At 39.3% G+C, this 26,602-nt stretch overlaps 1 protein-coding gene across 14 annotated transcripts in view; it reads right to left on the bottom strand.

The window, feature by feature from the left end:
• The window catches only part of LOC109931499 (ecotropic viral integration site 5 protein homolog), a 219,521-nt gene that overhangs the window by 166,950 nt on the left and 25,969 nt on the right, over positions 1 to 26,602 (bottom strand). For 11 of the 14 annotated variants that reach the window (XM_048601775.1, XM_048601776.1, XM_048601777.1 and 8 more), the window contains exons 2-9: positions 20,967 to 21,156; positions 17,731 to 17,955; positions 4,531 to 4,605; positions 1,931 to 2,056; positions 1,276 to 1,419; positions 1,017 to 1,106; positions 780 to 877; positions 382 to 442 (exon numbers count right to left, since the gene is read on the bottom strand). In XM_048601775.1, the coding sequence (XP_048457732.1) occupies positions 382 to 442; positions 780 to 877; positions 1,017 to 1,106; positions 1,276 to 1,419; positions 1,931 to 2,056; positions 4,531 to 4,605; positions 17,731 to 17,955; positions 20,967 to 21,156 (1,009 nt within the window). The remainder of the gene's footprint in view (positions 1 to 381; positions 443 to 779; positions 878 to 1,016; positions 1,107 to 1,275; positions 1,420 to 1,930; positions 2,057 to 4,530; positions 4,606 to 17,730; positions 17,956 to 20,966; positions 21,157 to 26,602) is intronic. The other 3 variants (XM_048601767.1, XM_048601764.1, XM_048601766.1) reach the window with 1 other exon arrangement.

Genomic DNA, 26,602 nt, shown 5'->3' with positions numbered 1-26,602 from the left:
GTGTGTGTGTGTGTGTGTGTGTGTGTGTGTGTGTGTGTGTGTGTGTGAGAGAGAGAGAGAGAGAGAGAGAGAGTGAGAGAGAGAGAGAGCGCGAAAGGGGGAAATTGAATAGGAGTGAGAAGAAACAAAGAAAAAGACACTAAAATTATGAAATGAAGCATAACGGCGGGGGAAGTAGTCAATGCAGTTACTACTGTTTTACCATATAGTGAATTATTTCCTTGATGCAAATTGTTTCTCTGGACAGACAAGAGTCTCGGAGAGAAATCTCAAGCGCACCTTGCACTGTTTCCCAACATTAAGGTACTAGTTAATCTTTTTGCTCCTGGATGTAATTTTACCTACCACCATAACCGTCGAGCGAAGTCCTTCAATACTTACCTTAATTTCTACTTGCTCTTCCATCTCCTTATTTTTTATTGTAGTGTATTCCTTTTCCAACCTGATAATAAGAAATATATTCATCTAACATGTGGAATATTTTTACTGCACACAACATAAAATATCAAGATATATTTCAAAACGTTTTGATACTGTGCTATTCTCAGAAGCCATTACTCCAACTCAATAAAATTCACATGATCACAGAAAAATGTGTGCTCATGTCAGGAGAAAAGCTACCAACTCAAAACGTTTTGTGCTTCTGTCCTCTTTATCCACTTAAAGGCAAGTCAGACTACATGCACAAATGATAGATAAAATTGTAACAACATTATTCTCAAAAAATGCTTCAAATATTATGTATATTTAAGCACAATGGAGCTATATTTAATACCTACTTTTTCATCTTCTTTGCATTGTACTTAGTTTGATAAGCTGCTTGGATTAACTTGTCAGGTGCACTGTCAAACTGATGTGGAATGACCTTTTGAAAATGCTAGTGCAAAAATTATAATAGATCTAGTTAATATATACTTTTTATATATATTATATATATATTTATTTTAAAATATTATACAAATTACAAAAACACTCACTTCTTAAAACCAGAAACAATAACGTTATTTCATTTTTACCTGCAACATTCCTTCCATATCAAGCTGCATCAGTTCTGCTTGATTGGCCTGTAGTATTGATATTCCAACACGAAAAACAATCTCAAGGCCCTGGAAAATACAAAATCAGTGAAATCTGAATAAAAATGACTATGAATCACTTTCTTTTTCTTACTCTCAACCTAAGGACAAAAAGTGGCACACTACTACAGCAACTGGTAATATTCAGTGATTCAATACAGTGAAGGGAATAGGTTTGAATAATTGCACAATTACTCACCTCTGACATGAAAATGTCAAATAATCTTGTAGCAACGGGTAGTGGAAATGTGGTCAGAAAGATAGTAAGGAACCAGGAAGAGGAGTACATGGAGGTGTGGAAACTCTGGGATTGAAAGTGCACATACAGTTCTGGCAGTTGTTCCTGTGTATACAAAGCAAATTAACCAACACAGTTAGAGGTAGCATGGATGCACTGCATAATTTGAACTACTCACATTTCCATCTTTTTGTGGAGGTTTTATGATCATTGGCTCTAGCTTAATTTTTGTAGACCACACTCTGAAGTGTCAAGTGAACATAACTTTGGAGGAAAATGATAAACCCAGTAAATCTAGAACCAAACTATTTTTAACAAGTCAATTGCTCTTAGCCATTAAATCCCCTGATCATTCTTCAGCATTGTCTGAATTGCAAGGAACAATTGTCTTTCAAAATTGTTGACTTTTCTAAGAGATCATGAATATCATTAAAAAAACAAATATGCAATAAGAGAACATAAAACTAATCACTGAACAAAGTAAATTAATTTTCAATTCACACATGTAAATCGCACTATTAAATATAATAATCAGTCCAAATTGATTTACTGGTGGTTAGACTTTTAAGCAGCTGCTGAAAATATTTACACATTAATTTAATTTCACCTTTCTTACCTGTATCATCCACTCAAATTGATACATACAAAGACCTAATTCGGCCATACTAGGTTTGAAAAGTTCTCTGAGTCGGTAGTCTTGCATTAACTTGACAAAAACACAAAATGCTTCCTCCTCTGGCATCTTCACAAGGGAAAACAGAGATGCATTACGACTGTACAGTCCCAAGGAAATTATATTCATAATTATATTCATAATTTCCACACTTAAACTTCAAATTTTAAACAACAGAATTTTAACAAATTTCTTCAATCAACTTTTAATTTTATTTTGGCTAGTTCTTTATCGATACAGCTTTTTCTTTATTCTACAATAGATTGGAAATAATAGCATCAAAAATTAAGCACCCATAACTTAATCAAGCTAACATTTAAAAGACTGAACATACATTATTCTACAATTACTACTGGATTAAATTCAAATGTCAGTTAGATAGTATCACAAAATAAAACAAGATGCAACAAGAACAGAACTTTCTGGCAAAACTCAGGAGGTCTGGCAGCATCTGTGGGAAGAAAGCAGAGCTAATGTTTTGAATCCTGATGAAAAGTCACCAGACTCAAAACGCTAACTCCGCTTTCTTCATACAGATGCTGCCAGATCCGCTGAGTTTCACCAGCAATTTCTGTGGATATATTATCATACTTGGTTTTAGAGGGCTAAGTAAGATATTTTGGAAAATTCTGGGGGTAAAAGACTCAAAGTGACTTTGAAACATCAAGCTAAAGTTACACCACATCCAATGTAATATCTATAATGATGAGATAACAAATTAGATGTGATTCCAATCCAATCAGTTTCAGTACAGTCAGCAAAAAGATGGTCATTCTAGCGCCTATAAACAATTCACTGATGAAAAATCTAATTGTATTTGTGAATGCTTTCAATGCTGTTTACGAAAAATATATTTCATACTGCCTCTATCCTTAGTAGAAAATAGAAAATCATAAGACACTGAGAATCTCAGAAGTATGATTCAGTTGACTGGATGGCTGGTTTGCAAGAATGTGACTTCAACAACATGGATTCAATCCTCATACTGGCAGACGTCACTATGAAGATGCTGTCTTCTCAACCTTGTCGGAGGCATGGTGACCCTCAGGTTAAACTCACCACCAATCATCTCTTTCTAATGAGACAGCAACCCCATGGTTCTGTGGGACTATGGCAACTTTACTCATGATTTTAATATGACTGTTCTGCCCAAATCCAGACACCTGGAAATTGGAGCAAATCAACAATTGGTGAATCTAAGAATATGATAGTGTGAGAACTGGAAGATACATTGAAAATGGATCATGTCAAGTTCATTGTGCAAGGTAAATTATTAACAATTCCTGCAATTTTTCCAATTAACTTGCAACAAAAATATATTCCAGCAGCTACCAAGAATTTTACCTATAACATGTATTTCCTTTCTTTCATTTTTCATCAATTTTCTTCACTCGTTTCACTTAATGAAGACTTTAATCTTTTGAAACAGTTTCAATGACACCAGGCAGCTTCAAGTAACTTGCCCGAGTGGTCATTATCAAAATAATGAGGCCTTATACATTATTCTATAACACAGGTCATTATAGTTGCTGCCAGACTGTCTTGACCTAATGCCCAGCATAGGTGTTTGAATGGAAGGCTGTAGATTATGCAATTTGGAGCTTGCAACACCTCAAGCATCAGGAAATTTGATCCACTTGCTAATCTTAAAGAGAGGGTTAGGTTAGGTACTTGACAGGATGACTGGATGACTCTCCTAACTGAGTAATCTATAAATTGAGATTGCATTTGAACATGGACTGCCTTCTGGAAGTCCAAATGAAACACATCTACTGGTTCACCTCTATCCACTCCAGTTGAGACTTCCTCAAAAAACTCTTAATAAATTAGCTAGACATGATTTCCCTTTCATGAAGCCATGCTGACTCTGTTTGATTAGATTATGATTTTCCAAATGTTCTGCTATTACTTCCTTAATAATTGATTATAACAACAGATGTTAGGCTAATTGGCCTATGGTTACCTGCTTTTGGCCTATCTCGCTTTTTAGCAGTCTTCCAATCCTCTGGAACTTCTCCAAAATCCAAGGATTTTTTTGAAAAATTACAACAAAAGCATCCAAAATCTTTGTAGCTACATCTTTTAGGATCCTCAGATGCAAACCAATCAGGGCCAAGGGACACATCTGCTGTTAGTCCCATTGGTTTGTCTAATATTACTTGACTAGTCATGGTGATGGTACTTAATTCATCCAAGAGATGTGGATGCTTAACAATGGAGTATGTTTGAAACATAGGTAGATACCTTTTTGATTATTCAGGAAACAAATGGGTTTGCAACATGGTTGAATTGAGGTACATCACCCATAGTCTGACTAAAGGAGTACGGCCTACTCCAAATCCTTTTTCTCATGCTCTTATTACCTAAGCAACCTTTTGTGAACTCTTACAATTCAAGTCGTGTACCCCAAATGTACTAAACCAAGAGAAGACCAAATCAGCCGCTGTCATATGGGACCCTCACACCCAGATCAAAAACAAGACTCAAATATTGCCAACAATTTCCCAAGTACTGAGACTTCTTATGATTTAAAAGCAAAATACCTGCATAAGTAGTAGCCCAACAATAAAAGCACTCCCTTGACAATAACCAACTTCACGATCTACAAGCGAATAGGCCTACAAAAAAAAAATTGTTTTGATTAATATGAAGGTAATTTGTAAAATAACTGATTTCCCAGAAAAAAGAAACCATTCCACGTACCATTATGCGTGTGCAGAAACTAGAGAATGTTTTATTTTCTCTCCACATCATTTTTAATCTACCATGATGGTGCAATTGTGACTAAACAAATGATTGGGAAGGTAACTAAATTAATTTACTTGTTGTCATTTCAACATACAAGGTCACCATCAATTGTATTTTATTCAAACAGACAGAAACTGTTCTCTAGGATTTTCACCAACTATTCATAATTGCATTCAATTGAAAAACAATTGGTAACAGCCAACCAAACTTTTAAAAAACCCTCAAAGCATTATAACAACAAGTATTAACAAGAACTGCACTTCCCAAATTCACAGAACTTGTAGGTTATTACTCACGATTAAGCTGCTAACAAGAACTACACATTTTTAGAAAAAGTATAAATCTCACAATTGGGATTGTGGGCATTCTGCTTTTTTGCAGCTGTGCAAATTTCAGAGATTGCACGAGGCAGGAAGGGCAAAAGGGGCCTTTATTCTGCTGTAGATCACTATGATTCATGCAGTCCAACCTTATTTTCAAGCGTGATGCAAGATGTATAAACAGAAAATAATAGCCCCTCTATATTATCAGCCTACCAGTCCCAGAGAGAGGGTGGAAAAGCATCATACTGTGTAAGATTAGGAGGAAAGAAACAAAGAATAAGGGTTAACAAAATTCACAATTACACATTTTTTAAAAATGAGCAATGTCTTTTTCCAAGTAACCTGAAGAAAATTTCAGAGGCATGCCTGCGTTCATTTCCCAATGAAACAACAAAAGGAATGAGAAACTATCATAAGGGACATTTCTAATGCATGTTTTTTTTTTTAAAAATTCACTTGTGATGTGGGCTTCGCTGGCTGACCAGCATTTATTGCCCATCTCTAGTTGCCCTTCAGAAGGTAGTGCTGCAGTCCACATGCTGTAGGTGGACCCACAATGCCCTTAGGGAGGGAATCCCAGGATTTTGACCCAATGACAGTGAAGGAACAGCGATATAGTTCCAAGTGAGGATGGTGAGTAGCTTGGAGGGGAACTTGCAAGTGGTGGTGTTCCCACTGATCTGCTGCCTTTGGTCTTCTTTATCAAAGTGCTTGTGGGTTTGGAAGGTGCTATCTAAGGATCTTTGGTGAGTTTCTGCAGTGCATCTTACAGATTGTAAACACTGCTGCTACTCAGCATCTGTGGTTGAGCTAGTGAATGTGATGCAAATCAAGCAGGCTGCTTTGTCCTGGATGTTATCAAGCTTAAGTGTATCCATCCAGGCAAGCAGGAGTATTCCATCACACTCCTGACTTGAGCCCTGTAGATGATGGACAAGATGTGGGGAGTCAAGAGATGAATTTCTCGCCACAGTATTCCTAGCCTCTAATCTGCTCTTGTAGCCACTGTTAATGTGGTGAGTCCAGTTAAGTTTCTGGTCAATGGTAACCCCCAGGATGTTGCTGGTGGGAGATGCAGCGATGGGAATACCATTGAATATCAAGGGGCAGTAGTTAAGATTGTCTCTTCTTGGAGATGGTCATTCGGGAGGCTGAGGGGGTAATTGAGAGGAGTTATGGGGAGGTAGTCACACCTCAGGTACAGGAAAAAAGTAGATGGGTTACAGTCAGGGGACGGAAAGGGAACAGGCAGACAGTGCAGGGATCCCCTATGGCCATTCCCCTCAAAAACAAGTATACAGTTTTGGATACTGTTGGGGGGGATGGCTTACCAGGGGTAAGCCATGGGGTACAGGTCTCTGGCACAGAGTCTGTCCCTGTTGCTCAGAAGGGAAGGGGGGAGAGGAGGAGAGCATTAGTCATTGGGGACTCCATAGTTAGGGGGACAGATAGGAGATTCTGTGGGAACGAGAGAGACTCGCAGTTGGTGTGTTGCCTCCCAGGTGCCAGGGTCCGTGATGTCTCGGATCGTGTTTTCGGGATCCTTAAGGGGGAGGGGGAGCAGCCCCAAGTCGTGGTCCACATAGGCACCAACGACATAGGTAGGAAAAGGGATGGGGACGTAAGGCAGAAATTCAAGGAGCTAGGGTGGAAGCTTAGAGCTAGAACAAACAGTTGTTATCTCTGGTTTGTTACCCGTGCCACGTGCTAGCGAGGCGAGGAATAGGGAGAGAGAGCAGTTGAACACGTGGCTACAGGGATGGTGCAGGAGGGAGGGATTCAGATACCTGGATAATTGGGGCTCATTCTGGGGTAGGTGGGACCTCTACAAACGGGATGGTCTACACCTGAACCAGAGGGGTACCAATATCCTGGGGGGGAAATTTGCTAATGCTCTTCGGGAGGGTTTAAACTAATTCAACAGGGGAGTGGGAACCTGAATTGTAGCTCCAGTGTACAGGAGGTTGAGAGTAGTGAGGTCATAAATAAGGTTTCAAGGTTGCAGGAGTGTACCAGCAGGCAGGAAGGTGGGTTGAAGTGTGTCTACTTCAATGCCAGGAGCATCCGGAATAAGGTGGGTGAACTTGCAGCATGGGTTGGTACCTGGGACTTCGATGTTGTGGCCATTTCGGAGACATGGATAGAGCAGGGACAGGAATGGTTGTTGCAGGTTCCGGGGTTTAGGTGTTTCAGTAAGATCAGGGAAGGTGGTAAAAGAGGGGGAGGTGTGGCATTGTTAGTCAAGGACAGTATTACGGTGGCAGAAAGAACATTTGATGACAACTCGTCTACTGAGGTAGTATGGGCTGAGGTTAGAACCAGGAAAGGAGAGGTCACCCTGTTGGGAGTTTTCTATAGGCCTCCGAAAAGTTCCAGAGATGTAGAGGAAAAGATTGCAAAGATGATTCTGGATAGGAGCGAAAGTAACAGGGTAGTTGTTATGGGGGACTTTAACTTTCCAAATATTGACTGGAAACGCTACAGTTCGAGTACTTCAGATGGGTCAGTTTTTGTCCAATGTGTGCAGGAGGGTTTCCTGACACAGTAGGTAGATAGGCCAACAAGAGGCGAGGCCACATTGGATTTGGTACTGGGTAATGAACCAGGCCAGGTGTTAGATTTGGAGGTAGGAGAGCACTTTGGTGATAGTGACCACAATTCAGTTACGTTTACTTTAGCGATGGAAAGGGATCGGTATATAAAGCAGGGCAAGAGTTATACCTGGGGGAAAGGCAACTATGAGGCGATGAGGCAAGATTTAGGATGCATAGGGTGGAGAAGGAAACTGCAGGGGCTGGGCACAATTGAAATGTGGAGCTTGTTCAAGGAACAGCTACTGCGTGTCCTTGTGAAGTATGTACCTGTCAGGCAGGGAGGAAGTGGTCGAGCGAGGGAACCGTGGTTTACTAAAGAAGTTGAATTTCTTGTCAAGAGGAAGAAGGAGGCTTATGTAGAGATGAGGCGTGAAGGCTCAGTGAGGGCGCTTGAGAGTTACAAGTTAGCCAGGAAGGACCTAAAGAGAGAGCTAAGAAGAGCCAGGAGGGGACATGAGAAGTCTTTAGCAGGTAGGATCAAGGAAAACCCTAAAGTTTTCTATAGGTATGTCAGGAATAAAAGAATGACTAGAGTAAGACTGGGGCCGGTCAAGGACAGTAGTGGGAAGTTGTGCATGGAGTCCGAAGAGATAGGAGAGGCGCTAAATGAATATTTTTCGTCAGTATTCACGCAGGAAAAAGACAATGTAGTCGAGGAGAATACTGAGATACAGGCTATTAGACTAGACGGGATTGAGGTTCATAAGGAGGAGGTGTTAGCAATTCTGGAAGGTGTGAAAATAAATAAGTCCCCTGGGCCGGATGGGATTTTTCCTGGGATTCTCTGGGAAGCTAGAGAGGAGATTGCAGAGCCTTTGGCTTTGATCTTTATGTCGTCATTGTCTTCAGGAATAGTGCCAGAAGACTGGAGACTAGCAAATGTTGTCCCCTTGTTCAAGAAGGGGAGTAGAGACAACCCTGGTAATTATAGACCAGTGAGCCTTACTTCGGTTGTGGGTAAAGTGTTGGAAAGGATTATAAGAGAGAGGATTTATAATCATCTAGAAAGGAATAATTTGATTCGGGATAGTCAACACGGTTTTGTGAAGGGTAGGTCGTGCCTCACAAACCCTATTGAGTTTTTCGAGAAGGTGACCAAACAGGTGGATGAGGGTAAAGCGGTTGATGTGGTGTATTTGGATTTCAGTAAAGCGTTTGATAAAGTTCCCCATGGTAGGCTATTGCAGAAAATACGGAGGCATGGGATTGAGGGTGATTTAGCGGTTTGGATCAGAAATTGGCTAGCTGTAAGAAGACAGAGGGTGGTGCTTGATGGGAAATGTTCATTCTGGATTTCAGTTACTAGTGGTGTACCTCAAGGATCTGTTTTGGGGCCACTGCTGTTTGTCATTTTTATAAATGACCTGGATGAGGGCATAGAAGGATGGGTTAGTAAATTTGCGGATGACACCAAAGTCGGTGGAGTTGTGGATAGTGCAGAAGGATGTTGTAGGTTACAGAGGGACATAGATAAACTGCAGAGCTGGGCTGAGAGGTGGCAAATGGAGTTTAATGCGGAAAAGTGTGAGGTGATTCACTTTGGAAGGAGTAACAGGAATACAGAGTACTGGGCTAATGGTAAGATTCTTGGTAGTGTGGATGAGCAGAAAGATCTCGGTGTCCATGTGCATAGATCACTGAAAGTTGCCACCCAGGTTGATAGCGTTGTTAAGAAGGCGTACGGTATGTTAGGTTTTATTGGTAGAGGGATTGAGTTTCGGAGCCATGAGGTCATGTTGCAGCTGTACAAAACACTGGTGCGGCCGCACTTGGAGTATTGCGTACAGTTCTGGTCACCGCATTATAGGAAGGATGTGGAAGCATTGGAAAGGGTGCAGAGGAGATTTACCAGGATGTTGCCTGGTATGGAGGGAAGGTCTTATGAGGAAAGGCTGAGGGTTTTGAGGCTGTTTTCGTTAGAGAGAAGAAGGTTAAGAGGTGACTTAATAGAGACATACAAGATGATCAGAGGATTAGATAGGGTGGACAGTGGGAGCCTTTTTCCTCGGATGGTGATGGCTAGCACGAGGGGACATAGCTTTAAATTGAGGGGTGATAGATATAGGACAGATGTCAGAGGTAGGTTCTTTACTCAGAGAGTAGTAAGGGCGTGGAATGCCCTGCCTGCAAAAATAGTAGACTCGCCCACTTTAAGGGCATTTAAATGGTCATTGGATAACCATATGGATGATAATGGAATAGTTTAGGTTAGATGGGCTTCAGATTGGTTTTCACAGGTCGGCGCAACATCGAGGGCCGAAGGGACTGTACTGCGCTGTAATGCTCTATGCTCGCAATTTGTGTGGCACGAATGTTGCTGGCCACTTGTCAGTCCAAGCCTGGCTATTGTCCAAATCTTATTGCATTTGAACATGGACTGCTGCAAGATCTGAGCCAAGAACACTACCCTGAGGAAGTCGTGCAAGGACGTCTTGCACTGAGATGACTCACCAACAACCGCAACAAAATTCCGATGTGCCAGATATGACTCCAACCAGAAGAGAGTATGTCCCCAACCATCGATTCCAATTTTGCTAGGACTCTTTGATGTCACATTCAGTCGAATGAGGCCTATTGTCACTCTCATCTCACCTCGAGGGGAAGCAATGGCCTCGTAGCACTATTGCTCGACTATTATTCCAAAAACTCAACTAACGTTCTGGGAATCTGGTTTGAATCCCACCACAGCAGATGGTGGAATTTGAATTTAATTAAAATTAAGAATCTACTAATGACCAAGAAACCACTGTCAGAAAATCCAATCTGGCTCACTAATATCCTTCAGGGTAGGAAATCTGTCATCCTCACCTAATCTGGCCTACACAGTAATGTGGTTGACTCTCAACTACTGTTTGAAATGGCTTGACAAGCTACTCAGTTGTATCACTCTCTGCCAAGATGCTTTCTCCCGATCTGTCCACTCTCTACCCTCTTCCTTATAGCATCACCTTCACCTTATAATACTCCCGTTCCTTCTCGCACTGCCCCTATACCTTCTTCCTCTTCAAATAATAATCTCATTCCCTTTTGAATGCATCAATTGAGCTTGCCTCCATCACACTCAGTTCATTCCAGATCCAAACAATTCATATGAAAGAGTCTTTTCTCATGTTGCCAATTAAATCTGTGGCGTATTCTTCTCAATCCTTCCACCACCTGCTCTGTTCAAGCTCATGATTTTGAATAAGTCCATTAAATCTCCATTCACCCCTCTCTTCTCCAAGAAAAACTACCCTAAGTTCCAGTATCTGTTCACGTAACTGAAGTTCCTCATCCCTGGAGCCATTTTTCATTAATCTGTTGCATAGTTTTTCTGGGGCATTCATATTCTTCCCAAAGTGTGACGCTCGGAATTGGACTTCACTTGAGGCTGACTGAGTACCTTATGCATATTAAAACATAACTTCCTTGTTTCTGTACTCAATGATCTTATTATTAAAATCTTTGAATGTTGTATGCTTTATTAACCACATACTCATCCTGTCCTGCCATTTGTAATGACTTACGTGCATATACACTGTCACAACCGTGCAACTGACATTACAGATTTTTAAGAAACTATCAAAAGAATATTTCAGCAGTCTGTTACATTGTTTAATAGACCTTAAATCAGCCCAGTGTTGTTGCAGCAGTAATCACACAGCTATCTAGAATTTGACTAATATTTGGAATCATAATCGGTCCTTCTAAAGTTCCAAGAACGCAAAGCTTCTGAAACAAGAGACTGAAAACAGATATACGATGGAGCAATGCCCCATCCGAAATTGACACAGTAGCCATTTTTCTTGAGTTGTGATAAGGAGAGGTTGCAAAAGCTGTTTTGTGTAGTACAATAAGGAGAATCTCTGACCAAAGAGGAAGGCTTTGAAAGGTCAATTGCTTTTCTGTCATAACAGTACAGGCAATGTGAAACTGCTATGACGACAGAACTAGCGAGGAACAAGAAACCCTCCTCTGTTCCAAATCCTGCTGACCTATACAGGCAAACATCAACTGTTTAACTACAGAAATCATCGCAGCTGTTAAATCTGACTTCAGGTATCAACCCCTACACTTCAGATAGAAAAACTTCAAGATACAACAGACTTTCAATGAGCTTAGCCACGGACCTGCCTTTCATAAGGATGCTGCTTGGCCTGCTGTATTCATCCAGCTCTACACCTTGTTATCTCAGATTCTCCAGCATCAACAGTTCCTATTATCTCTGTAACATCTTTTATCGATACCTACTTTTAATCTTGTTTTGTTTATATTGTAGTTTAAGCTCATAACTTTTACTTCAATAACGACAATAGTAGTTTTGAAATAAACCAACCTTTAGCTTGTTAAAGACTAAACTTTGTTGCTGGGTATTAAGCCAAAAAACTTCAAAATTAAAAGGATGCTACATATAAGATGATACAAGTTCTTAGTTCATGGAACATTCAGAAGACAATCCCACTACAGTCCTTCTGGTCCTACATCTCTCGTTCTGTACCCTCCATTTATATTTTGTCTCATGACAACTTTACCTTTATTTTGTCTCAGCTTGCTCTGTACCAAAATTAACTTAATACATCTGCTTTAAACTTGATTTGACTTTTGTCCATCCTTTCTGCCAACTCTATATCCTTCCAAAATTCTATACCATCCTCCTTACAGTTCACGTTATTTCCAAGATTGTATTATCTACAAATCTTGAAATTGTTCCTTGAACACCAAGGTCCTGGTCAATTATATTTACATATCCATAATATATATACACAAAATATCATGAAAAGGAGTACTAACACTGAACCTTCTGAGAATTTCACTATTGGCCTTCCTGCAGTCTGAAAAACACGCTTAGTCACTAGTTTCTGTTCCTCTCACTGAACTAATCTCACATCCATGTTGCTACTGTCCCTCTTATTTCACCAGCTTCAACATTGCTCTCAAATCTGTTGTGTAGCACTTTACCAAATGACATTTCGAAGTCCATCAATTGTGTCATTATCAACTCTCTGTTGCCCCAAAGAACTCAAGTGAGTTAAAAACGATTGCCAGCAACAAATCATGTTGGCTGGCCTTAATTAATATGCAATTGCCTGAGTAATCATGAAGTCTTCTGGCTGATACATATCAGAAGGTCCTTTAAAGGTCTTTACCAACATGGATGCCAAATGACAGCTGTCTTAGTTAGAAAAAGTAGCAGTGATAACCACACAACAGGTTTGTCTTAGAAAATCTAGAGGATTTCTTACACAGATCTTGGACAGTACTGGGATATCTTTAACTGAAGTTTAACTGAGAAGGCTTCTGTGAAGCTCCTCGGGATATTTTTCAATTTTAGAGGCAACACATGACTGCAAATTGTTATATTATCACCAACATACCTAGCAAGCCACATCTTTTTCTCTCTCTCCCTGGTAAGAATGAAATATGAATTCTGCTTAAGGCAAATTTTTGGCCATTTAAAAAACATGACTTCCAATCAGCCTCAAATCATACAAAGCTTCCAACTGTTTTGGTTTGCCTTCCTTCAGCTCTTTTCACATGATGGCTTCAACAATCTTTTCCCTAGGGTGGGGGAGTTCAAAACAAAGGGGCACATTTTTCGGGTGAGAGGGGAAAGATTTAAAAAGGACATGAGGGGCAACTTTTTCCATACAGAGTGGTTTGTGCATGGAATGCCAGAGAAAGTGGCAGATGCAGGTACAGTTAAAACGTTTAAAAGACATCTGGGTAAGTTCATAAATAGGGAAGACTTGGAGGGATATGGGCGAAGTGCAGGCAGGTGGGGCTAGTTTGGTTTGGGAACATAGTTGGCATGGACCGGTTGGACTGAAGTGTCTGTTTCCATGCTGTCCAACTCTATGACCACTCCTCCCATCTTCAATATTAAAATCAGATGCTCTTATTGCATATGTGACTAGAATGCTACTTTGTTCAAAATTAAAACCTGATTATTTAAAAAACATTTTATCAATTGCATTGTGCATGAGTGAGAAGTTTACTTTTACACAAAATAAGATTTTATCTGTCTCATGGAGATAATCTGTATCTCATGCAACAACATGATCATGACAAAAGCCATGATACTTGATGAAATTAATTAAAAACTTACCAGGTGTTTAAAATAGGTGTCGAACATGAATTCTGAATTGTTCTGTTAGCCAAGAAAGGTTTAAAGTGGCTTGAAACAGTATATTTGAGATGAAGCATCCTGAATGATTTAATAGGTCGTGAAGTGGTAGGGTGTAAAGCTGATGCAACATGCAGAGGAGAGCAAGAGACAATTTAATCTAATGTAACATGAATGGAAAAGAGACAAATAGATGGAAGTGAGCTAGTAGAAAGGCGATACTGTAGTTGTCCTGAAGGAGGAAGAAAAGCAAGAAATGCAAAGATAGGTAAAGTAAAATAATGCACAAAGATCAAAACAAATGTTATACATTTTCCAGACCATGGCTGTTCATCAATTCTTCATAGGCTAATTTTTTTCAAGTCATCTCATTAATCTCATTAGATACTAAGATAATGTATCTGTATAACTTAACTATTGCAATAAAATGGCACATTTTGTCCAAATATTTTACCTTGCATTTTGTAAGAACACCAATGTAAAAGGATAAAAATATTTTATACTGCATGATGAGCGAAATGGCACATTCTGCCCAATGGCACATTCTGACGTACTAACGTACAGAGATGATAACAGTAGTAATCAAGATGGAAGAAATTGTTCATGTTTTCAAGTTGTTTAAATCAAGCGTGGAGTTCTGAAGGTTGTAAAGTGCTGAAGTGGAAAAAAAGAGGTGTTGTTTCTACAGCTTGCGCAGAGCTTCACTGGAGCACTGAATAGGCCCAGGATGGAAAAGTTGGCATGGGAGCAAGACAGCTTATTGAAATGGCAAGCAACTGGAAGATCAGCAGAATTGATATACCGTTTCCTCTTCAAAATTTATCCAAGTCAATCTCTACTTTCCCATCATTAGCACCTCCTCTGAGCACCTTCATAATTTAAAAGTATGTCATCTCACCCCCTCCAAAGCCCATCCTGCTATGTGCCAAACCAGACGAGCATACCCCAAAAACTAGAGTAATTAACACTGTGCTAGTTGCACAGTCGTTAATTCCAAGGTAGATACGGTTCTATTTAATTCTCTTACCCACTCAGATTGATTGATCACTCCAGTGATCAATCAATATCACGTGTTAGGCTGGGGGAGTGGGAGACCTTCACACAAATCAAGGCCGACCGGGAGATTCTCTTGCTCTTGTTTTCCATTGAAGTGTAGGAGGTTGAAGGGTTACCTTACTGAGGTTTATGAAATCATGGGAGGCACAGATAAAGTGATTGGCCAAGGTCTTTTTCCAAGGGTAAGGGTGTCCAAAACACGGGGGCCTATTTTTAAGCTGAGAGGAGAAAGGTTTAAAAGAGACCGGAGGGGCAACTTTTTCACACCAAGTGGTTGGTGCGTGGAATGAAGTGGTAGATGCAGATGCAGTTAGGACATTCAAAAAACATTCAGGCAGGTACATGTGGATAAGAAAGGTTTAGAAGGATATGGGCCAAACGCAGGTAAATGGCACTAGCTTAGTTTGGGAAACTTGGTCAGCATGGACGAGTTGGACTGCAGGTCTGTTTCCATGCTGTATGAATCTATAACTCTATTTGTTCCACTAACTCACTCCTTTTTTGTCAACAGCATAAAGAACATAATTTCCCAGCCCCCTTCAATTCGGAAATATCATCTTTGGACTTGAAACCTTAACGGTTTCTCTCTCCTCAGATGCTACTAGACCTGAATTTCTCCAGCATTTTCTGCTTCTATTTCAGATTTCCAGCATCCAGTGTTTTGTTTTTATTTGAGTGTAAACATTATAACCTTGTTACGAATCTGATCAATCCACATAAATACTTGCTCAATCATTGGACTGTGTCTCACTTTAGCAAGATCAATACACTTGGAAATGAAAATTAGCACAACTTGGGGTATACTACACTATTAGAGAAATTCACATCTATCAGAGTCCACTTGCCAACAAATCAGAACTCTCTTCTGATACAACATAACATGTTGTTCACCTTTCCAGTGGCATTCTTGCTAATGTTCTGATGCATGCAAGCTGAAAAGTTTTGATAAAATGCGACATTTTTCAGCGGTTCTATGCTACTAAATGTATTCCCAAGTACAGAATCTCTTACTTTAGTAAAACTACAAAAACTAGAAAACTAGAATTTTTCTAGTATTTATCATGGCCAATCCATCCTAACCTGTATATCCCTGGACACTATGGGACAATTTAACATGATGAATCTTGTGACGAATCATAACCTGCACATCTTTGACCTGTGGAAGGAAACTGGGCAGAATGTCTGTGTAGAGTTTGCAAAGGCATCCAAGGCTGGAATTCACATCTATAGATAAAAACTAGAAAAGCTACAAAAGATTGTTATTAACGAGACTTTCCAACAGCTTCGTTCTGTTTTTGTAAACAAAGACTTCAGCAATAAAATCTTCAGTGAACTTTCAAAATGATACAAGTTTCAAATGTTCTTCAACAAAGTTTTTACTTCAAACTGTAATGTGAGAAAAGATCTTTCCAAATTAGGCAATTCAAGTAATAGAAACACAACTAAATTCCTGGCAAACAGGTGGATTACATTTCATTTCATACCCAGGAAAGTACTGCACAATCGGAATGGAGTGACACCAAGCAGGTACTGATACCTATTTTTCAGCCTGCCTGATTTTCCTTGACAAAAAATAATTGGGGGCAATAGCTGGCTGATGCACTATTTATATTTTGCATTTCCCAATGTTGAATTTTACTCCTAAAATTCCTAGTTCTACAATATAAAGGACAAGAAATTACAAAACATTGTAGATTTATATTTTTGAAATTGTCTGCATTTTCAAACACTAGCTTTTATAATAAGTTTAATTTGGCTGCATGGCACGGTGGCTCAGTGGTTGGCACTGCTGCCTCACAGCACCAGGGACCCAGGTTCAATTCCAGCCTTGGATGCCTTTGCAAACTCTACACAGACATTCTGCCCAGTTTCCTTCCACAGTCCAAAGATGTGCAGGTTATGATTCGTCACAAGATTCATCATGTTAAATTGTCCCATAATGTCCAGGGATATGCAGGTTAGGATGGATTGGCCATGATAAATACAGGGTTATGGGGACAGGATAGGGGGCTGGGACTGGGTCTGAGTGAGATGCTCCTCGGAGAGTCGGTGCAGACTTGATGGGCCGAATGGTCTCTTTCTGCACTGTGGAGATTCTTTGCATTCTGCAATGCCTGTTGTGAGGCATATTCCAAGACTCAATTATCCCAACAGAAGCTAAGCAACATGCTTTTTTCTGCAAAGGTATCTTTCATTATCTAAACTAAAATATTCAGCAAGTAAATTATTAGTGAGGACTCAAAAAACAAGTTTTACAAACTGCTAGGTATTTAAAGTCCAAGCTGACTAACTATAAAGATGCAGACTCTGACTTCAGTGTCAATCATGTAGGCCAGATACAACTGTTCATGTTACTTCTAAATGTTTCCATTCCAATTTCATGACAATGATCTCACTACCCCCACAGCCTCTACAGCCCCTTTAAATAAGCAAACAGTAATTATGTTTTAGTTCTGCATATGGTTTTCTACCTCAAGGCTAAGATTTAAATTCAGCGTGCACTAATGGAATCATGTTTACTCTTCCAGCTAGACGGATCTTCTGCAAATGAGTTTCAAATCAGAATGCAGTTTCTGTGGAGGTATCACTGTGCAACATGTAAGCACTGATATTTTAATTTTAAACAGGTATGGCCATAATTACACAGAAAATATAAATTCACAGTGATGCACAGGGTGTTTTTCTGGATATAATGTTCAAGACATTCCTCAAACAAAATGGAACTTTCCTGTGCATTGAGCTGTACTTTTCCTAACCTCAAGGGGAGGGAAAAATCTTTGAACTGTGCACTGTTGCAACAACATCCCTTTTAATGTTTGTTTCTTGCTCAAATTACAAATTTATTTTAAAATGTAGGGAGACTCCTTATAATCAAGAGGCTGTACTTCATAAGTGATAACATTTAAATGACAGCTTTACCTTCATAACATTAAACAGAACCTCTTGTCCAAGGCTATCTTTTTCTTTGAAAAAATCATGTTCTGGATATGTTCTAGCAATGTCTCTTCTGATAAGTTTTTCACATGGTGAGGTCATCTTCAATAGCTCTGAATACTGGTCTTTAATAGGCATATTTTGAGCATTGCATAGTAGCTGCCATACGATAGCTCGAAAATGATGAGGAATCCCTTTTCGAACAAGTTCCTGAAAGGTATAGAAAATAATTTCAAAATCTCAGTTTGTGCTGGTTTTCATTGGAAGCTTGTTTAACATGGCTGTTGCACACAGAGAGACAAATTAGTGCTGTAGTGTATTAGAATCTACAGTCCTTTAAATTACAACCACATGAATAGTTCAGCTTTCCAGGATTATTAACATGCTTTACAAAAGGTAAGAGTTTCAGCTCCTAGAAGACGTAACACTACCAAAGTTGTAACAGCTGTCAAAGAGTCCCAGTATAACATTCTTCCCAACAAGGCTGGGAAAATTATGCTGATATTAATAACAATGGTGCTAATTTGGAGACGGATATCAACTTGGATGAATGATGCAGAAACAGCATTATATTGACAGATCGGAACAATCCCTGGTCTGGATAACCTGGTTACTCACAAGCCATTATCTTGACATCAACTGATTCCCAAACAGATAACGCATGAATTTTCTTAGTTTCTGTCAGCTCGACTTGGTTGGGAGAATACTTAGTTCTGAGACAAAGTTGTGAATTCAAACCTCAATGTAGGTCTGACATATATCGTCACCTTACATTTCAGTGCAGTACTGAAAGAGTGCTGCATCGTCAGAAACGTAATCTGTAGGATGAAACATGAAAACATCTGTCCACCCATTCAGGATTGGACTCCAAAGAAGAAGTTCTTCTGGTCTTCCGGCCAACATTTCTCCGGATCTGATAATTTATTAAAATACTTTTTGCAGGATCTTGCTGTGCACACATGAACTGCTATGTTTGCCCCCTTGACAGCAACTGAATTATTCATTGCAATGTGCTTACAGACATCCAAAGAAAATAAAAAGCAGTCTGGGAGCAAATTCTTACTATAATGATGCATAATTTAAGGGAAACAATACTGGCAATTTTTTTTTTAATTCTTTTGTAGGATGTGGGTGCTGCTGGCCAGCCAGCAGCTTTTGCCCATCCACAGTTGCCCTTTAGAAGGTGATTATGTTAGCATTAAGACATTATTGTGGCTTAATCTTCACAAATCCAAGCAAATGTACTATATCTCTGAGGACAGCCAAAGTAACTTTAAATGAAAATCTCTTCTAAGCACACCACCAACTGTACAATCAACCAAACAAATAGGGGTCAAAACAAGTTGCCCTTAAATTAAAAAGGCGCCCTTAAACTGCCAAATTAATGTTGACTCCCATTTCTAAATAATTTTACTATCTCACATTTTGAACTAATAAACTGGATCCTGTTTGATGTCTATTATTCCAGTCAACTCGACAAAATAGTTACATCAATCATGCCAATATTTGGATCAGTGTCAAGTTAACTACTTTATCACATTGGCAGAGCAACGATGTTATTACTTTGAAACAATCCTAGTTGTCAAGTAACTATTTTCTTTATAGGAAAAAAATTAAAACACTTGGTAATTAAAAGGGTTATTCATTACACCACGGCATGCAGTGGAGATTTGATAGTCATTCCTTATTTGTTATCGGCTCAAAATCCTGGAGTCCATCACAATTAGCAAAACAATGGAAATGTTTAGAAAATGGCTCACCAGCATTCTCTCAAAAGTAATTTGGGATTGGTGCACACATCCCAGAAACTAGTACTCAAATTTATAGGTTGGACTGCGATCTTTGAACAAGCTAAATTGCATTTCACATAGACTTCCATGACATCAAAACTCCAGTTGTGCAGAGTATCAGAGCAGCTGCTCATGCATGTTGGTGAGCAGGCAACTGATCCCTTTTTCTTGTCAAAAGGGAATTAAAAGTTGAAAACCTAGTTTACTATTGCTCCAAGAGATGAATTTTTTGTTTCAGTTTGCACTTAACTAGAATTTCCAAGCAATGAGATCTTATGTCTGTTTTTTAGAGTCGTTTTACATTGACAAGTTGATTTCCTCCTCTTCAAAGAAAGATTTTACATTGGGTACCACAAGATTGGACTTAGATGTGAAATGGAGAGTAATTTACTATACTTCTAGAAGTGAAGGGACTAGATCATGGAATTTATTTACTGGTTCCTTAATACATCTGTCTTTTCCATACACCATAGCATAAAGCTTATTAGGAAATTTACAATACACAGTGCAGTCAATGGAGGCAAACTCAAAGCTTTCACTGCTTTGTGCCCAAATTGATATTGTTAGTTCAATGGGTACAAAACCAGAACACATCAATTCAAAAGTAATATTTTTACAGTTGGAACTTTTCCAAACCTTGCAATTCATCATTCCCATTCCTTATTAAGTAGAAGACTCCTAAATCAAGTCGCTTCCAGATACAACAAACAAATTTGAAACAGAAGCTCAAGCCTGACCTGCCATTGAATAAAACAAAGGCTGATCTCTTTGTTGCCTCAACTCCACATTCCTGACTATTCGTTATGAATATCAACATCAAATAATAAGTAAATTTGTTTCCCCTGTTAAAAACTGCAATTGCTCAAGGTTTTGCGGTTGATTTACTAGTTGACGTCTTAAGAGAGATGGCCCATTAAAATCTTACTTAAAACTCACTTCATGATTAAATCAGATAATGGCTAAACTGAACCTCAACACCATTTTCTCTGTGCTTCATCTCATTTGTTCACCTTAACAAAACTACATCAACTTCAGTCATGGAAATTCAACCCCAGAATCCAAAGCCTTTTGCATGGGAAGAGGGCCAGATTTCTAACAGTAGTTTAATAGTTTACTTCTGTTTGCACTTGCTCAGATTGTAAAACTGTGTCCCTTGTCCTAAGGTCTGGCACAAAAGAAAATAGCTCCCTGTCACTAAACTTCAAATCTTTGACCATTTTAGATATCCTGAATTGACTGCCTTAAACATTCCAAACAAAGCACAGAATTATAGAATAAAAACCAAAAGAACTGCAGATGCTGTAAATCAGGAACAAAAACAAAGTTGCTGGAAAAGCTCAGCAGGTCTGGCAGCATCTGTGGAGGAGAAAACAGAGTTAATGTTTCGGGTCCACTGACCCTCCCTCAGAACCACTGATTTAAGGTCCTTACCCTCATCTGTTTCTCTTTCTTTTTCCGTACATCATCCCACTCGTTCACAATTCTTCCCCAGAGAATCCAGGAATCTTCTTCCAGGTGGCTTAGATTACTTGAAGCAGAAGAACTGGATACCAATGAAGATCCACTATTTCGACGAGATCCATTTACAGATTTCAAAGATTTGCTATCAGTCTCCAAAAGCCTGCACAAAAACATTCAGTCTTTTAAATGAAAGTGAAGTGAATATCAGACTAGGCTACTAAAGGCTGAGATGCATAAAAATTATGGACAAGTGTCTATTTTGCCATTGCTACAATTCAATTTAATTACCAAAAGAAAGTGAAAGGTTAAGGAACATACAATTTTTATTAGATCAAGAGGCCACTGCAATAACCGGGGTGGGGGAGGTCTACAGTTTTACATTTCATGGCATGTCTTGCCTATGAAGTATCCAACTTTTCTGTTCTTTTAAATCCTAATAGTCTTAGCCTGAGAGAGTCATTTAATGCTGGCAAATGCCCGAGTGACTGAAGACAACAGACAGAGAAACTAGAGATAGTAGGAACTGCAGATGCTGGAGAATCCGAGACAACAAGGTGCAGGGCTGGATGAACACAGCAGGCCAAGCAGCATCATAGGAGCAGAGAAACTAAACTAGCACAGAAAGTTGCATTAAAAAGGTAGTGAAAATTTGATGAGTTGGTTCCCAATTTTTCTGTAATTCATTATACTATAAAAATCTCTCTATTCTTGGCCCTGTAAATCTGAAGAAAATACTTTTTCCTACTCAGTTACTTCTGTAGCGCTGTAAGCCCCAACAAAATAATTTAGAAAGAGATTTTGAATCAAGATGGAGTTGCCTGGACCTATACTAACAGATTTGAGCTTGATCACCTGAGTTCTTGTTTCTAATGATGTTGTTCTAGAATGGTTATGGTACACAGATAGTCAGTCAGAAAAAGACATTTGAAGGCTGAGCAGATTTTGAAGTAGAGGCTCATAATATGGCAGTTCGATTGTCAGCGATGTCAGATATTTCTTAGAACATCTTTCTGTGTATTTGATTATAGGGTTGTTAAATTACTGACAGCAAAGTATCAGGTACAGTTTACTATTTTGATTTATGAAATCAAAACAATTTAAGGCAAATATTTTTGTTGCAACTTTCACTGGAAAAATCATGTATTTACATTCATTGAACTTCCCTGTTGCCACACTCGTTTACAATACGGTAACCAGATTCAAAACAAACTATGCCACTGTGTATCTACCAAAGCATTAAAAACGTTTTGAGTACTCATTATATTTCAAGAAGCGATAAAGGTATACAACAAAAAACACGGGAGAAATCTACCAACACCTTCCAGAGGACGAGGAATAACAAAAAGATATAGGTCGGTTAAGTAAGCGAGCAAAGATATAGGGGAGATGGTGGTGTAGATTAGTACAGCTACTGACTAGGAAAGCCAGGGTGTTATGACTTATGGCAATGGGAATTGAATACAAAAGAGTAGAGAAACTATACTTCCAACTGAATAGTGGACTGGTGAGACTGCATCTGAAATACTGTGCATAAGTCTGGCCATCTTATTTAACGAAGAAAGGATGTAAGTTAGTTTTAAATCTGAGATAGGTAATACCTTTGATTAACAAAAAATTAAGCGGTGTGGCCAAAGGCAGGTATATAGAGTTAGGCCACAGATCAGCCATGATCTCATTAAATGGCAAAACAGACTTGTGGGCCTCAAAGTCCTGTTCCTATGTTCTTATATAAACGCGTTTGAGGCAGTTGGGAGAAGGTTTAGCAGACTGGTGGAATGAGAGGATTGTCTTATTCGGAAAGGTTGAACAGACTGGGTTTATATCTACTAGAGTTTAGAAGAGTTGGAGGTGTCTTCTTCACCAAAAGTAGCTGAGGCTTCCTCATTGAACGTTTTTAAAAAGTTCAAAAAATTATCTACCTTAATAGTAAAGGAATTGAGGATTATGGTGAGAGGGTGCCCATCTGCCTGCCCTTTCAATATCCTTGGATATTTAGTTCCCAGCACTGATTCCCCTTGCAGCCATGTCTCTGTGATACCCACAACATTGAAACTGGCAGGTACAATAAATGCTGCAAGCTCATTTACCTTATTTCGTATACTGTGTGCACTTAAGTACAACCCCTTGGCCCTGCGTTGACTGCCACTCTTCTCGTAGTTGTCCCCTTATCTGCTGTGCCTAAAGTTGGATGCCTGGCCCCTTCCATAATCTGTCCTATTACTTGTTCTGGAAACTTTAATAACCTCTGCTGAAACCTTCCTCTTTAACGTTTTCAATAATTTTCCATGCAACTGAAGCCACTCCCCAACTATTTAGTTCAAAGCCTAAAGTTTCCTAATTCGTCAGGGGGTCCCAGCATGGTTCAAGTGGAGCCCATCCAATTGGAACAGCTCCCTCTGTCCCCAGTAGTGGTGCCAATGTCTTATGAATTGGATCCCATTTCTCCTACAATCTTTGAGACACATTTTTAATCTTGTTGACCCTGTGCCAAGTTGCTTGTGGCTCAGGTCGTAATCTGGACATTACTATCACGTTGGTTCTACTCCTTAACTTTTCCCTGCAGACCTGCAAAATCTTCTCCACTCAGTTTCCCTTCCCCTTCTCATTTACAATTGAATCTGTCACACTCTGCATAAATATTTTTCCTCACATCACCAGTATTCTTTTGCTAATCACTAAATCTGTTCCCTCTAATTCCCAGTGCTTCTGCCAAAAAGAACAATTTCATCATCTCCATGTTTATGCCACCCATGATTCTGAACACTATTTTCAAATCTTCCAACTTTCCCCAAGGAGAACAATTCCAAATTCTCAAATTTACCCATAAACGTGCAGTCTCTCATGCTAGGAACCATTCCTACAAAAGCCTTACCTGAATACACTAATGCCTCTGTACCCTTCTTATTTAGGTGTGATGCCCCTAATTGGTTATAAATATCCAGCAAAGGGCAAACTAATGTTGAGAACTAAAGAAGTAGGAGCAGGGGTAAGCTAGACTGCTTTGAGCCCACTCTGCCATTCCAACAGAACACAGCTGATCTTTCTCAACACCATTTTCCTGCAAGATCCCATATCCGTTGGTAAATACCACTTCTTTTTATTCTTCTCTATGTTTCACTGTGGACTGAAATGCGACAAGGACTGTTTTAAAAGCCAAGGATTGTGAAAAGGACTGATGCACTTTTTATAAGAAAGTTACAAAAGCTTATTTCATGTGGTGCTTATACTTTGTTCAATCACTGCGGGGAGGAGGTTGGTTGCAGACGGACTAGCAGCAGGGTATAAAGTGAAATTCAGCCAACAAAAAGCAGCCAATTGATAACTGATCTCTACTCCACAAACCCAATGACAAAAGCCATTAAAAACCAAAAGAACAGCGGATGCTGTAAATCAGGAATAAAAACAAAGTTGCTGGAAAAGCTCAGCAGGTCTGGCAGCATCTGTGAAGGAGAAAACAGAGTTAACGTTTCGGGTCCAGTGACCCTTCCTCAGAACTTGTGACAAAAGCCATTAGCCAGCCAACAGTTGTGACTTGCTGCTGTATAGCTGAATGGCTTGTGGGTGTGAACAATATTGCCAGAAGCCATTGGAAGGGAATTTGGTGGCTCTCTTTCTGAAATTAAAAAAGCTGAAGCCTGAAGAAAGCCAGTCATTTCTGCCTACCTGCTTTAAGCTGCTGCTTTCAACCACTAAGTCAGAGAATTTATAATCTGTGAACCAATCACTGTGTCTATACAAGAAAATGATAAGTACCTGGAGAAAAGAGGTAGAAGAACAGCAAAAGAATAATTTCTGAAAACCTTGCAGACAAGGGTGTTGCGAAGTTGGGTAGAGTACTTGTGGATTGGAGGGAGGAAGTTAGAATTTAGTGTTTGTAAAATGCTAGGTGGGAAAAGGATTGTGTGGTCCCTTTGAAAGATCATGTGTTTTTTCTATGCTTGAAGACTTAAAATGGATGTCTGTGAGCAACAGCTTGAAAATTTGCCAATACAAAGAGAGCACCCAAATTGGAATATTTGTATCAAAACACCATACAGGTAGCAGGCCAAGCAGCAGTTTTTAACCAAGACAACATGTTTTGAATTTAGCCAATCAATTTGAATCAGGCACTTAGATACGAAAAACCAATTAAATTTAAATCTGATGGTTTTGACAACATAGGACCAATCATATTGTAAGAAATATTGATATATGTCATCAAGGATATAAAAAGGTGACAGTTGGACAAAGCCCCAGAGCTAGCTACTATCCGGGGCAAAGCTAATGACCCTCAGCTCTCGAGAGAATTGCTGACTGTCACATCCTCCTCTATGCCTTAGAGAAAGCACCATCTAAATAACAATAGCACCAACTGCATAACTAGTTAATATTCCTGACAGGAGAATCAAAGGAGAAGGTACAGAATATTCCCAAAGACACGTAACCTGGCTGTAATTTTAACAGGCTAAATGCTTTTTTTTTTAATATAAATGGGACTTGTATTTATTGGACTAGCATGCCAGTAGAAACTTGCTTTATTCAGGAATAGTTAGAAGAGATTTATTCAGTTTGTTAATAGCTTAGTTAATTTGTTCACTGTTAGAGTTAGATAAATAAATTGTTACTTGTTGATTTTAAAGTCAGCATCAGGGATTTACTTTATTTAACCACTAGAAATTGCTGAAAGGCGCATTACACCACTTTCACACTTCTTTTTCAGATTATACAGCAGGCACTCCTCTTTGGGTGTTTTGGTTTTAGTTCTTGGGGGAGGGGAGGGGAGGGGACGGGACGGGACAGGGTCCACCTCCGCTTTATAACAAGGGTCATAGAACAGTCTTCTTAGATTTACGCTCTACCCATAACACCTATGTTTTTTGGTCCATCTGCGTCTCTACGTGTGCGTGAAGAAGAGTTTCCTAAGGGGGGAGGGGAGGGGAATTAACATTTTAAACTAGTTGAGGTAGAAGTCAACAGTTCATACTTGTTTACTTGTAGCTGGAGTCTATTTATTTGTGATAAATAGCAATTCTTATTCAGTATAGAAACCTGGTTTGTGTTTTCTGTTCACTTGGGTCTAGACAGACAGGTAAATTGGGAAACTTTCATGTATTTTGATAAAATCTTTAATTTTTTGTCAACGCCAGGAACAGCAAGGCCTGATTTCCAGAATGCTACCCCAGTGAGGCATGATATCTTGATGTTTTGAATATTTAAAAATCTAGCAATCTCAGTATTGAACATACTCAACGACTGAACTTCAGTAGCTTCCTGGGGAAGATTATTCCTAAGATACACGATCCTCTGAGTGAAGAAATTCCTCATCTCAGTACTAAATGGCCTGTCCCTTCACGCAGAGACAGTCCCCTTGTTTTAGAGCCCCAGCAAGGAGAAACATCTTTGCTTCAGCTACTATGTCAATGCATGGAAGATGTTTGTATTTTGAATGAGATTACCTCTCACTCTTCCAAACTCCAAAGAAAATAGACTCAATCTTTTAACCTTTCCTCATAGGACAATCCCTCCGTCCCAGTAACAAAGTATATCTTTCCATAGATAAACAGACCAAAACTGCATTAGATACAAGCATGGTCTCACGAAAGGTGTTTCATAAGAACACATGTATT

The sequence above is a fragment of the Rhincodon typus genome, chromosome 10, assembly GCF_021869965.1.
Source record: "Rhincodon typus isolate 14 chromosome 10, sRhiTyp1.1, whole genome shotgun sequence".
NCBI lineage: Eukaryota > Metazoa > Chordata > Chondrichthyes > Orectolobiformes > Rhincodontidae > Rhincodon > Rhincodon typus.
The sequence above is the reverse complement of the archived record's forward strand: the minus strand, read 5'-3'. Positions and strand labels throughout refer to the sequence as shown.